At 36.5% G+C, this 15,632-nt stretch overlaps 1 protein-coding gene across 1 annotated transcript in view; it reads right to left on the bottom strand.

The window, feature by feature from the left end:
* LOC5572519 (microtubule-associated protein futsch) overlaps window positions 1–15,632 on the bottom strand; it is a 356,390-nt gene that overhangs the window by 17,239 nt on the left and 323,519 nt on the right. Inside the window, exons 3-4 of the mRNA XM_021855096.1 lie at window positions 12,188–12,360; window positions 6–387 (exon numbers count right to left, since the gene is read on the bottom strand). Coding sequence (XP_021710788.1) covers window positions 6–387; window positions 12,188–12,360 — 555 coding nt within the window. The remainder of the gene's footprint in view (window positions 1–5; window positions 388–12,187; window positions 12,361–15,632) is intronic.

Here is a 15,632-nt window from a genome sequence, read left to right as displayed (position 1 = left end):
TTTACCTAACATGTTGAACCCGTTGATACCGAACAGAGCAGCGTCACCTTGTCCACCGGGGAAGACATACAGAGTCGGATGGCTGAAGCGGATATTGCCGACCACGTCGGAGCTTTCCAACAGTTCGGAAATTTCCGTCGGTACGATCATCGATGCCAGATAGTCCACGAATGCATTCAACTTTTCGCTGCCCGAGCTCAGCACATCGACCGGATTCAGCCGGATGCGACAGAGTCGGGCAAAGGACTTGTCCTGGATTGCTTGCCAGTTACCGACCGGAGCGCAATGCACGTCCATGGTGATCGTATCTGGGTAGGCGCGAAGCACCCGCTGTACCTCATGCTCACGGAATGCTTCCATAAAGTCCACCACCGAGAAGGTGCCATCCTGGAAAGAATGCAAGCAAGTGTTAGAATTTATACCGAAGATTCAGGTTTTTTTTTGTCTGTTACAATTTGCATCCACTCGAAAAGTGACTTGGATATGTGTCAGCGGGAAAGGAGAGTTGTACTTCCATGCCTTCCGACCATGCTGCTTTCTTTACCGTGAATCGAAGCTCCAAGGGGCCAGATAGAGGTAGTGGGATTCAGCAAGACCAAAATGAGGGTCTTGGGTTCGAATCCCACCGGTCGAGGAAATTTTCTCGACTTCCCAGGGCATAGAGTATCTTCGTACCAGCCACACGATATATTCGTGCAGAAATGATCAATTAGCAAAGATAATGGAAGTGCTCATAGGAACATAGAAAGTTAAGAAGCAGGCCCTGTTCCAGTAAGGTCGTAACGTCAGAAAGAAGAAAAATAAGAAATATCGAAGCTCTAGCAGTTACAAAAACCGCGCCATCCAGTCACTCAGTTAGTTAACAAGCAGAACTGTGTAGCTAATGGCTTAGCTCATAAAACATGACCTTTAACATTTTTGTTGCTCGACCTTACCGACTGGCAGAAAATGGAAATGGAGGCTATCCATCAGTCGTGTTTATACATATAGCGAAACGGTAAACATTAGGAAAGGACTTAAAGGGGAAAGTGGGGCAATTCTAGAAGTTTAATTTTTAATTTGAAGTATGACTAGCAGATTCCTCGCGGACGGGAGCAGCTCCAATTATTTGTACAAAACTTTTATTTTTTTTCGGCATCCCAAATCCTGCTATCATTTCTTGATTGCGTCATACTTACCGCAATTGGCAATTGTAATAATGGTTGTTGAAAGGGGCGGTCCATTAATTACGTAAGGGTTTATGGGGGGAGGGGGGTCTGAGATTTCTTACGCGCCATACAATTTATTTTTAATTCTCATAAAAAAAATCTTACTATGGGGGGAGGGGGGGTTGAAAAACCCCGAAAAATGTCTTACGTAATAAATGGACAGCCCCAAAAATGAAATTTTAGAGACATAATCTCAGGGCTAGTAGCCGGTCCCTTTTTAGGGACTTGGTAACTTTTTCAATGCAAATCTCTTCATCGGGGATAAGATTCAAGGGTTTCTCTAGAGATTTGTTCAGGAATACATTCAGAGACTGCTCCAAGGATCCCTCCAGGAATTCCTACAACGATTCTCCTAGAAATTCTTCAAGAATTCCCTTCCAATACTGATGCTTCCAGTAATTTCCAAAGAGATTACGAAAAATCCAAGAATTTAGCTTCTTCAATCCTTACTGTAGAATATTTTCTAAAATGTCCTAAAGGAATAATGCAAGAAAAATACACAAAAGTTTATTCAAGGGTTGGTGAAATTTGTTTAATAATCATTCCAGGATATCAACAACAATTTCCCCGAGGAGTTTCTATGCTGATTTTTATAGAATTATAAGTCAAGTCAAGTCAATACAATTAAAATTTCTTCAAAAATTCCTCCACGGTTCTCCCGGGAATTCCTCATTGAATTCGATTAGGTATTCCTCCTCTCCAGAATTTTATAAAGGAAAATAATCATTAAGAATAATTAATTATTCTTTAAGCATTTCGCCTGAGGGCCAAGCCATTTTTCTAGAGATTCTCACAAGGATTCCGCCAGGGTCCAGATGATTATTCGGAGCTCCCTGCAGGATTTTATCATATAGGGTGTCAATACTAGTAATGGACCCCTTAGTAGCTGAAATTCATTCTCGACGCCTTTCCGCAATTATATATCAGGCGGATATACGTTTTGTGGAGTCTAATAACAAGTTCAATGTCTTTACTTCACAGTACACCCATGCAACATACAAAATCATACGATTTTCCTAGAGAAATATACATTTGGAAAACTGTTGTCCGAATGCCTATTATGGACCCTCCCGGGGTCCATAATAAGATTGTTTACAAATTTGACGTTGCGTATTATGGACCCTCCATTTGATTCCCATGTAATCCGGCTCGCTGCCGTCGTGCCTATTATGGACCCACCTGGAAATGCGTATTATGGACCCTCTTGTGTGGTTTCATTTACAAAACTGTTCAAATATCTGTATTTATGCACCTCAAACCAAATATTTTGCCTGAAACTGCTGACTAACAACGCAATCGAAGTTCCCCCGGTGGATTTTCATAGGAATAAGGTTGCTTTGAGTGTTAATTTTATGTTTTTCTGTAGGGGGTCCATAATACGCAAAGGGTCCATAACCGGCATCGACTCCCTATTTAGTAGCTTCATTCGTTTTTGTTTTTTTTTTTTTCAGAAAAACCTCTAGAACCAAGCCACGGATATCCGATTATTTCTAAAAAAAATCTCCGCAATTTCTTAGTTTTTTTTTAGAGAGATCCCTAGAATACGTTCATTAAGATTTTTTTGAAAAATGTCTGAAAGAATATACAGTGGGATTCCGTTTTTGGCAACAAAGTCGAAATTTTCAGTTGCCAAAAACGGAACCGTGCCAAAATCGGAACCCTTATTTACAATTTTATTTTTCAGCTATTGGTTTTGAAAACATCATTAGAATGTTATTACATCATCCTTGTGGAACCATAAGGCATCAAGACTTCAGAACGGTTCACTTCGAAGCAGTTTTCCGTAATATTTAAAGTGACCAGACGTCCCGGATTGTGCGGGACAGTCCCGGATTCAAGACACGTGTCCCGCATTATCGAGCGTCCCGGAAAATGTCCCGGATTCGATCAGTCGGCTTCTATTTTGTCGGCTTCATATTTCGAAGATAATTATTCAAATTGTTGATTTCATTTATTGTTATGGTTCACAAAAAACATACAATATACGACACAATCATTTAAAAATCCAGGCAAATGAAGCGGGATTTCAAAGTTTATTCTTGCAATTAAGTAAGAAGTAGTTTAACGTTTTCCAGTTTCAGGAGACCAACATTTATGTATAGGGCAGATGTTAAATCTTTGCTCTAAAAACATGGAAACAGTTTCGGCCCTGGCTGTCATTTCAAATTTTGAATTTTTTATGTTTTTTTTTTCTATAATTTGTTAAATATTTTATAAAAATCAATTTTGTAAACTTACATATAGTCAGTGAAAAAAGTTGGTTACCAAATGCTATTTTTCCCATGCAAAGTGCTCATATTTGAGGCTTTGTATCTCAGCTTTTGGTAATCCGATTAAGCTGAAATTTCAGTAACGAACTACCGAGAGACTTCAAAATTGTGTACAGTTGTGGGTGATTGGTGTGTTCTGATAAATTGTGTAACTTCTGAAAGTAAACAACTTTGCCCAATAAACCAACCAAGCAAAACTTACCGTTTTTAAATAAATTTTAAAGTCTCTTGTTTACTTACTTTTGTCAACCCTCTGAAATTCTTTGGAAAATAACTGCAATGTGTTGAATTCACTACAGACAAAACATCTAGTACTTTGCAGTTCGTCATTCAAATTTCAGCCAAATCGGATAACCAAAAGCTGAGATACAGAGCCTCAAATTTGTGAATTTTTTATAGAAAACAGCAGTTGGTTGCTAGCTTTTGCTTTTGTTCGACAATATCTAAATTCATAATAATATTAAAAAAATGTAATAAATGATCATTTTGCACCCTGTTTTACGACACTTGAAGGATAGACAAAGTGGTTCACATATATGAAAAAAAAAATCTAATGATTTTCGTTTCAAAATATCAGATTATAAAACCATGATTTTCTTTTGTTATGACCTCAAAAGGAAGACAAATATTACGTATCGTGTAATGTTATGATACATTTTAAAAATTATTATTTTTGTCCCGGATTGAAGCAAAACATATCTGGTCACTTTAGTAATATTGTACTATGCTATGAATCGATAGCGCCGTGATGTTAATTGTGACAAACGTTCTACATACTTACTTTTTACGCCTCAATGTCTTTAAGGGTTTTCAGAACCTCTATGTACATTATTTGTATGAGTGGACCATGTAAAATTAATAATCGCAAAAGTGACCTTTATATAAGAACTGAGCATTTTCCTAAAACTGTGTAAGAATACGAAAAAAAATATTTAATACTGTTTTCATACAAAGACGTATTTACAAAACAATTGCGCTGGGTATTGCAAAACGACATGAGTTTTTTTTTTATTTAATGAATATTGAAAATCAGTTTAACTTTAAGGCTTTAGCGTAAAATTTTACAATATTCGGTAAGTTTAGAATACCCTCCTTTAATTTATGTTTCTGATAAAGTAAAGCATTTCATAATTAATGATTGGCTGCAATCATGAAGGCAAACATGAGTTCAGTTAGGAAATCCATAGTCCCAGCTCCCAAGGAACATTTTAATTATATTGAGACCCGTATCCTTGATAAAAATTCTTGTATAAAACACATCTCTTAACAAATCTAACGTCTTATAGAATCTCCAACAAATAGGGGAAGAAGCTCGCAGAAAGATTAATATACACATTAAAACCACAAACAAAATACTCTCAATCGTTTTTTTCGCACGCTTCAATGATATTTTTGAGAAAGTTTAGTTTGGACTGTGTTTGCATTCGTTTTGGTGTCGGTATTGAATGGAACATTGGGATTCTTAAAAAATAATATACAATATAGTAAGATATATACTTTTTATGGATTATATGTTGACACTTCTGCAATTCACTAGAATAACGCAATTTATTTAATGAAATTCCTCAAAAATTATGAGCACGACATTTTGCTGTATTTGCATCTATTACTGCGGTTTGTTCTTCATACGCAATAATTGTAACTCCATAATAATAAGAACAGTGAGCTAAAAAGGTGAGACAAAATTTAAAGTGTGAGTCATAGACTTTTTGTTGCCCTTATGTGCTTGTGTTTTGTTCATACAAGCTGTTCCAAATCTGAAGGGAAGTGTTTTTCGTGTATCACCAACTGGCAGACTTAAGTGGGCTGGTCACTCAATATGCATGCCTAAGATATTAATCTCTAGTTGAGATGCTGGTGGAGATTAATGGCCTCATGAAACGCTGCGAATGCATGACCAATGACCATTCTGAAGTAAATTAGCACGTACGGGAGCTCTTAGTAGTTAATAATATTTGGAGGAATATCGACGAAAATAGAGCTCTAGAATGTAATCGGTGCGTATTTTACCTGTCATTCAGATAAATAAAGCAACAGACACGATAACATTTACAAAACATTACAAATTTTTATGGTATTCAAAAATGTTGCCAAAAACGGATCCATTTTGTTGCCAAAATCGGGGGGTGCCAAAAATGGAGCATGCCAAAAACGGAGCATGCCAAAAACGGAATCCCACTGTATTGACGATTTCCTGATAAAGTCGCAGGAGGAGTCATTAGAGTAGTTCCTTCCTAGAAATATTGCTACTCGAAAACTTAAAGAAATCCTATGGAATACCTGAAGGAAGTTTGGGAATTATCATTAGCGAATTCTTAAGGTAATAATGAAGAATGGAATAATCGCTGAATAATTTTCAACAGATTTAAAGACTCTCTTGAGAAATTTCCATTAAAATCCTTGTAGGAGTAATTAATGAAGGATACTTTGAGAAAACACCAAGTAAACGTTATTCATTTCGATGACATATCTGGAGAAAATAATCGGAAATATATAAAGGGACCGTCCATATACCACGTGGATAGAAAAACCTTAATTTTTAACGCCCCCCCCCCCTTTCGGGGACAAGCGTGGACATTTGCTTGACTACCCCCTCAATGTCCACGTGGACATTTTCGAATTTTTCTCTTATTTTTCCAATAATTAAATGACATACAACGAGTTTTCAACAACATGGATTTTATACATACAAATGTGAAAAAACAGCAATAATGTACCGTAAAATGGGGTGTTAATGACTTGTGGTTTTAAGGGATTGAACTTCTCGATCAAGTTTGACAAATCACAAAAACGTCGAAAGTCGATATATCAGTCATTTGAAATGCTTAATTTGTTCGGAAGATTGTGAGCTGCATTATGTGATAAGGGATGTCTATTAAAGTAAAGTTTTGTAGAATCTAGATATTAAACACGTTTTAAAACATTTTTGTTCAAAGTTTATAGGATAAAAAACATTTAACTACAATACTATGAAAAAATATTAAGAAAACTATGTGAGTTACTTAGAAGATAAGTATATTTAATTAACATCATAATTCAAGCAAAAAATTTTAAAAATTTAATCTGGGTTTCGACTTTTAATAATTTTAATGGAAAAAGTCTCTTTTTGAAAACAAGTAGGGTGTTAAGGGGTTATATTTTCTACTTTTTCAAAGTTACTAAACTCATTCTTTGTTATTGAATATCACCAAAACTGTCTAATCTCGAAAATCAGTGGGGTTTTTCTTGATACTACAGTCAGCTCTCCCTAACTCGATAGGGACCGTCCAACTAGGGAGGTATCGCGTTACAGAACACAACACCAGTGAAACTGCGATCCAAGGGATCATCGAGTTAGCCATGAAAACCAACTTTTACTATGGTTCTCTTACTCAATATCGAGATACGGAATATCGAGTAAGGGAGAGATGAAAGTATTTTCAAAACTTTTTCTATCACACTGGTAAAATGTTTGGAATGTTGGAATAATTCTTTTAATTGGAAAAGGTTTTGAAGCCATTGATCCTTTTAGTGATAATCCTATGAAGTGTTAAATAATAATAATATTTTGTCATTTTTGAGCTCTTTTTTAGAAACTTCGCGGCCTCGTCGGGCACTAAGCGCATTGTGTTATAGAGTATGCGTTAGATTTCCGCTCCATACTGGAACACTTTTCTTCAATATTTTTTCGACCATGCCACTGGATGTGGCATGAAAATCTGATATTTAGTGTTGTGTTTTATTTACAAGGAAAATTGGGAATTTCCCCTATTAAAACTAAAAGCTTGTTCAAATTATCATTATAGGATAGGTTATTCACGAAGTTGCTCTGCATAGCTTATAGGATTCGTAAACTGCAAATGTATAGGTCATGATCCTGTTGCATATAAGTATAAAAATCATTTCAAGACAATTTTAGGATGTATTGATAGTTTCCAAAAATGAATAATAACTATGAAAGATTTAGCGGTAAAATAGTTCCAAGTTCAATAATATTGAACGAAAGCATTAAAGTTATTGACCAAAAGGATTATGTTTTGTTGTTGGCAAAATAAGGTTTAATTTATGAAACTCAAATTCCTCAACACCCAATTTTGCATTTTCGTCAAAAATCACACATTTTCATGATTATCACAGAAATCTGGCAGAGGATCCTCTAATTGTATTTGGCATTTGATATACACGTCGAGAGAATGGTAGGGCTGTCATTTGTTCAATTATTGACATACTAGAAGTTGCATCAATCATTAGATTCAATTGATCAGTTAGAAAATTAAAATCAGAGGCAGACATATCACTTGAAGTGGGTACATTTGATGATTTTTCGTTAGAATTTTCGGTAGACGAAGAGGCCGAGTAGATGTTACCTGTGGCGGCAGGGTTTTTTTTCCATTGACTCCTCCCTTGTGAGTTCAAATCACCTGCTACGATATCGGCAAAGGATTTTCCGTGGGTAGATGCATTCGATATTAAAAGATTCGAACGGCTACCCGACGGATTAATATTAGTTTGTGAATGAGCATGATTATGATCTACCTGATGGGTATGATTCCTAATCAAGCGATCGTTAACTGAAAAATGAGTATTGTTCGATACTCTACCAGGCAAATTCCGGAAACGACCGTTTTCGTAACGGATATTATCTTTCATCTGCCTAGCACGAGCCTTAACGACTCTCTTGCGCGAAGGGACCAAAAATTTGACTTATGATTGCCATTGCAATTGGCGCATAAGAACGTATCGGTATCTTCCTTCACTGGACAGACGTCCTTGGCATGAGAAGAACCTCCGCAAATCATGCATTTAGCATCCATGCGACAATTTTTTGTACAATGACCCCACTTTTGGCACCGACCGCACTGAGTGGGGTTCTGGTAATTTCCTCCAGGTTTCTGGAAATGTTCCCATGTCATACGGACATCGAACATAAGTTTTGCTTTTTCTAAAGCTTTAATATTATTTAGTTCTTTTTTGTTAAAGTGAACTAAATAAAATTCTTGAGAAAGCCCTTTCCGAACAATGCCAGATTGGGTTCTCTTTTTCATAATGATTACTTGGGCTGGGGAAAATCCAAGTAAATCATTAATTCCATTTTTGATCTCTTCAGGTGATTTATAGTCACTTGAGAGACCTTTCAAGACAACTTTGAACAAACGTTCAGTTTTGTCGTCATAAGTAAAAAAATTGTGCTTCTTCTCTTCAAGATGTTTGAGAAGAAGCTCACGATCTTTAAGAGTTTCCGGCAAAACGCGACAGTCTCCTTTCTTTGCGATTTGGAAGGAAACCTTGATTCCCCTAATGGAGTTCAAGATCTCCTGCCTAAATCCCCCAAATTCGGAACAACTGACCACGATAGGCGGCACTCTTTGCTTCCTCACTTGAATAAAAGAGCCTGGGCTAGAGGCTGCTTCGATTTGGTGTTCGGAAAATTTGTCTAGAGCATCGAACTGATTGCTCATTTCGATACAATTATTCATTTCACCCTTGGAAGAAACTTCGCATTCCGGGGAATCGTCCTTTCTTCCATTCTTGCCACGTGTAGTGACAGTTTTAAAACCCACTTTTTTGGAAGGAAGTAGTGAATTCAGAGATTCACCCTTCCTTTTGTTTGTTGTTGATACCATGTTTAGTAAATAAACGAAAGAAGACGAGACCTTCGAGAGGTTTTTTTTTCCCAAGACGATGTCCAAGAAAAATTACCACCGCTAGCTTTCGCCAACGGGTCCAACGAAAAATCGAAGGCACGGGTCCAAACAAGGATCGTAAAGGGATCAATAGTAGAAAAAATAGTACTGAAAAGTACTGTTTTAGTAGCACTGAAAAGTACCGTTTTTAATTTTAGCACTGAAAAGTACTGTTTTTGTAGCACTGAAAAGTACTGTTTTATTGCTTTAGGTAGTTTTTAAGAAAACTTCCAAGAGCAGAGAGAATTCGTGTACGCACAGCACGAAGGTACGATGCGCAATGCAAAATACAATTTATTATTAGCAAATGTGGCCAGCAAATAAATTTTCACGGGAGCTCTTATAGATATCTACAAAACATTTTAAAGTGGGTTTTACCGAAAAGAACGTTTAGCACTTTGCAATGCTTTATTAAATCTGTTAGGAATGAACACATCTTTAATAAAACCTCCATAAATGACACCTAGGATCAAAATGCACTGAAATTGTTACTTGGGTTTGGAAATTCCGAAATCAATGACGGATCCTGATCACTTAACCAAAAATGAAAAATGTTCTGCCTGGGGAATTCCGGTTACGAAAAACATTGTCGTTCATCTACCTGGCCCCTGATTCGTTTGCGCGAAGGGCAATCCCAAAAGTTATACTTACGGTTGCCCCCGCAATTTGCGCACACAAACTTATTTGTATCTCCTGTCACAGGACAGGCGTTTGAGTATTTTGAGTACTTTTCGTAATTTCGTAATGATCTTACAAAAAGCTGTTTACTTGAAAACCTGTGTAGAAATCTCATCAGATCTCGCTGCAGTGTAACAGCAGAATAAGGAAAAGGAGATCAAGAATCCCCAGGTTCCCCTATGTATCCGTGCAAGTTTACTCAACACGATTTCACATTCCAGGTGGCCCCTTTCGCCATTTAGTAATTTTCTGGTTCAAACGTTCCAATTTCCTTCCGGTGGAAGTAATTAATTCCTGTCACAGGTCATCCCTGCTTTGCTCGTTTCTATTTTTGGCGCATCTGTTGCGGTAATTACTTGCCATCCCCTCCCTTAACTTGGCAGTGGTGGAGCATGTACCTTTAGGGTGGCCCATTTTTATATGCGAAAAATCAAACTGTAAAAATTCAAGCTACACTCTCCAAGCTTGTGCATTTGGACCCCAATGAATTTAGGGTTTGGACCCCCTAGTAGTTGAGATTCATTCTCGACGCCTTATCGCAATGATATCTTAGATGGATATACGTTTTGTGCAGCTTTTCAACAAGTTCCATGTCTTTACTTCATAGTGCACCTTTAAAATACACAAAATCATTCGATATAGCCCATGGAATACTCATGTTATCCGGCTCGCTGCCGACGTGCCTATTATAGACCCACCTGGAATGCTAATTATGGACCCTCTTACGTGGTTTCATTTACAAAACTGTTCAAATATCTGTAATTGTGCACTTTAGACCAAATATTTTGCCTAAAACGGCTGACTAACAATTCAATCGAAGTTCCCCCGATGGATTTTCATAGGAATAAGGTTGCTTTGAGTGTTAATTACCGTAATTTCGGGTGAAATTGATCATTTTTCACGTTTTTTCTAGTCTGTTTTCTATAATGTTAACAAAGCAAAACAACTAAATGCAGGAAAACAAGTACGAAGGTGAGCCTCATCGACTCATGTACCGAAATTCTCTAACAAATGTCATTTTAGTGTTAACAAATATATCTAAAATAAAAAATCAGGGGATCTCATTTCGGGGTGAAATTGATCACTTGTCAATGTCATTATTGTTAGTTTTCAAAACAACTCTACATGATAAATTTGAGCTCCCTGCATCCGAATATGCTTGTCAAATTCTTAACAATGTAATATTTATATAAACAACGAATATTTAAATTTCAAGAATTACGCAAAAAACGCCTAAATGTATGCAATTTCCCAAGAATATCTAACAGAAATTCAATTATTTCAACCATATGAGCTAATTGGTACAAGTTTTGGTGATGAAATCTGGTTTGGAGATATAATATAATTTTTCAGGTTTATACCATGTTCAAATCCTTGCTTAGAAATAAAAGTTCGTGCCGAGATGAGCCAGCCTCGGGCTGCAAATCTCGTTAATAAAGATAATAATAATAATAATAATAAAAGTTCGTAGGTGTTTGTCAATACTTCACCGTGCATGATTTTGAAATTTTACATTATTTTCATAGTAATAAACATTCCTTAACGCAAAAAAACTTCACAACACACAATTCGACAATAGTTACGACAAACAACTTTCACTTACTGTAGCTTACATTGATATTTGTGCTCCATTACGAATAAATAAAATCGTGTGTGATCAATTTCACCCTTCTGATCAATTACACCCGATTTTACGGTATATGTTTTTCTATAGAAGGTTCATAATATGCAAAGGGTCCATAACCGGCATCGAGTCCCTATATCATTATTGTTTCGAAGATTCTTCACTCAATGCAGAAGAGGCTAAAATAAACAGGAAGTCTTTTCGTTAAAAAACAAAAAAGAGTAGTAGACCCGTAGTAGACCGGGCAGAAAAATTCAGTTTTTGTATCGTTCTAGGCTAAACTTAGACACGTTTATTTAACCTGAAATATAGTCGAGTCTAGTACACGACACTGAAGACGGCCTTACAGTTGAGGTCGAAATACGCGTATCTGTCAAAGGATACAAACTCTAGTGGAATTAAATGGTATAGTACTAAATTCGGTTTTTTCATCTACTTCTGAAATATAGTTTTCCTAGGTATAATTTCTTGGTTTCTAAATAGAAAGATTTTCAGTTTGTTGCAGTCTCTTTTATATTGATTAGAGAACCTTCAGATTAAAAATGAATGAAATTAATCGACTACAGCGCCATCTATGGTCAGACATGTGATTGGAACCGTTTTCCCATGCATCAAACTTTCACAATAGCTTTTGGGGGACCAAGTGAAAAAGTTTAGAGGTGTAACTCAAGATCTTTACAATTTGATCATTATGGGCCACCCTAATGTACCATCGTTGAACAGTACGGCAGCGCGCTTGCTTACCTGCAGGATCCAGGATCCATTTCCGGCGAAAGTGTAACCGGTGTGGATGATGTGCCGGTGCCGGGTGAAGCTGCTCAGCAGGTTCCGTATGCACTGGATGAAGGTGTTAATCTGCGGATGGATTAGGATCTCCGTGACGAGATTCTCGCTCGCATACTGGATCAACCGTTCGCCTGTGTAGTAGAGAGGGGGAGAAGGTAAAACTGTGGTAAGTAAGCTGTTGGTCGCAAGTAGGGAATTTAGATTTTCAGTTGCGTCGAGTAAATAGAAAGTAAATAGAGTGTCATCTTTGCAGTTGGTGTAAACCGTCGAGTCTAGTACACGACATTGAAGACAGCCTTACAGTTGAGGTCGAAATACGCGTATCTGTCAAATGATACAAACTCTAGTGGAATTAAATGGTATAGTACTTAATTCGGGTTTTTCATCTACTTATAGGCATTCTACTAAACAGCTCGAAGATTTATTATCAAAGATATTTTCATAACTGCCTATTTGCCTTTTCAATGCTCTGGACAGCAAATTAATTTGCTCCAAACTGACTTGCGAAAATTGACTCGCAATAAGTCAAAATTTGTTGTCATTGGTGACTTAAATGCCAAACATCTGTCATGGAATAATTATCAAAGTAATTCCAACGGCAGAATTTTATTTGATGAGTGCTCTTTAGGATATTTCTCAATTCAATACCCTGATAGCCCTACATGTTTTTCCTCTTCTAGAAATCCATCTACGATTGACTTGGTCCTAACCGACTCTAGTGATCTTTGTAGCCAATTAATTACTCATGCTGATTTTGATTCTGATCATGTCCCTGTTACATTTCAAATATCCATGAAGCGATTCTCAATCCTATCAGCTCAACTTTCAATTATTTTCGAGCCGACTGGAATACATATGAAACATATAGGGTGCCGGTACCAATGGTTGTAATGTACCAGTAGATTGGACTATGGAATAAAACGTACATTTTTTTGATAAAAACAACATGTGCTATTTTTGGTGAATAGAACGCCTCTAGTTTAGTCGATTTGCCAAATTTTGAGCTTTTTATTTTATCAAAAAGTCATATAAATTATTAGGTTTACACAAAAAAATTTCTCCCCTGCACCAATAGTTTCCGTCGTGTTCCAGTAGTGGATCAACGGATGGAAGTAGTTTTAAAAATGGATGTATAAAAATAAAGAAAAATTCCGGAGATAATCTTGATGCTTCATTCGAAAGATATAAGTTACTATTCCAAGGGAAAAATGTTAAACCTATGTAAAAATTTACCATTTTGTTTAAAATTCCTTGTATCATTCCCGAACGTCTACTACTGGAGCACTAGCGCAACTACTGGAACACGTGTACCAATAGTGGCTCAAGCGATTTTATATTAAACAATTAATTTTATCACTCTTTTTATATTTTTCCCATATAGCAGAGGATGAAATCTTTCTGTTAACGCCAAAAGATCTCTGTTAAAGCTTTTCGTTATTTTGTTATGATTTTTTATAGCTTAGGTAGTCCACTAATGGCACCGGCACCCTATTGACTCTAATCTTGATGTTAACATTTCTTTACAAACAAAACTTGATACTGACAATGCTCTTGAAACTTTAACAAATTCCATTGTTGAAGCCAGGAGCATTGCAATTCCAAAATGTGAAGAATTTGAAAATTTGAATCCGTGATTATAGACGATGATCTTAAACTCTTGATCCGTCCTAAAAACGTGAGGAGAAGGCAATTTCAACGCACTCGCGATCCTGCTATGAAAATTATATGGCAGGATTTACAGAAAGAAATCGAGAAACATTTTGCACAATAAGGAAACAAAAATTATCTAAAATTTTGAAAAAAACTCTGAAGCCAATACCGACATTGAAAGAGGATATCAAATTATTACTAACTAATTGCGAAAAAGCTATGCAGTTTGAAAGAGCGCACAATTTTAATTTAGGGCTTACTAGTCCAATTGAAAATCAAGTTACTCAGGACTTCGAAAATATTCTCAAACAAGAGAACGTTTTCGAAAATGCCTGTGAGACTGATCTGGAGGAAGTGAGAACTATTATTAAAAAATTCAAAAATATGAAAGCTCTTGGCGATGATGGAATTATCTATATCCTCATTAGGAAACTTCCAGAAAGTAGCTTATCATTCTTAGTTGATATATTTAACAAATGTTTTCAATTAGCATTTTTTTCCTGACAAATGGAAAAATGCTAAGTTTGTTCCAATTTTAAAACCAGACAAAAATCCTGCAGAAGCTTCTTGCTATTGTCCAATCAGTTTGCTTTCTTTCATCAGTAAACTTTTTGAAAAGGTTATTTTGAACAGTATGATGGCCCACATCAACGAAAATTCATTTTTTGCCAATGAACAGTTCGGATTCCGCCATGGACATTCGACCACTCATCAACTTTTACGTGTAACAAATTTGATCCGTTACAACAAATCTAAAGGCTATTCTACTGGTCTTGCTCTTCTAGACATAGAAAGCATTCGACAGTGTTTGACATGAAGGTTTGATCGTGAAATTAAAAAAAAAACTTTAATTTTCCAACATACATTGTTAGAATAATTCAAAGTTATCTGTCAAATCGTACACTTCAGGTTAATTAGCAGAACTCCAGATCTGAAAGACTTCCTGTAAGAGCTGGTGTTCCTCAAGGCAGCATTTTGAGACCAATATTATACAATATTTTCACATCTGACTTACCTGAATTACCTCAGGGATGTCAAAAATCCTTATTTGTGGATGACAGAGGCCTCTCCGCGAAAGGACGAAGTCTGCGTGTCATATTTAGTCGATTGCAAAAAAGTTTGGATATTTTTTCTTCATACTTGCAAAAATGGAAGATTTCTCCTAATGCTTCCAAAACTCAATTAATAATATTCCCACATAAACCAAAAGCTCTTTATTTGAAACCTTCAATTAGACATATTGTCACAATGAGAGGGGTTCCAATGAATTGGTCAGATAAAGTTAAGTATCTACACAGTTAAAAATAATGAAGATTACACGTCATGTAAACTTCATTTATGCGATGTAAACATGATGTCATGTAAATTTATGTCTGGAATCATGTAAATTTGTGTTATATGTCATGTAACCACACAAAATCCTGCTCGGTTCTTCTTCTTCTTTCTGGCATTACGTCCTCACTGGAACAGAGCCTGCTTCTCAGCTTAGTGTTCTTAAGAGCACTTCCACAGTTATTAACTGAGAGCTTACTGTGCCAATGACCATTTTTGCATGCGTATATCGTGTGGCAGGTACGAAGATACTTTATGCTCTGGGAAGTCGAGAAAATTTCCAACCCGAAAAGATCCTCGACCGGTGGGATTCGAACCCACGACCCTCAGCTTGGTCTTTCTGATTAGCTGCGCGTTTACCGCTAGTCCTGCTCGGTTACATGACATATAATTGAAGTTTACATGACATGTCATGTAAATA

This window comes from Aedes aegypti, chromosome 3 (assembly GCF_002204515.2).
Source record: "Aedes aegypti strain LVP_AGWG chromosome 3, AaegL5.0 Primary Assembly, whole genome shotgun sequence".
Classification (NCBI taxonomy): Eukaryota; Metazoa; Arthropoda; class Insecta; order Diptera; family Culicidae; genus Aedes; species Aedes aegypti.
The sequence above is the reverse complement of the archived record's forward strand: the minus strand, read 5'-3'. Positions and strand labels throughout refer to the sequence as shown.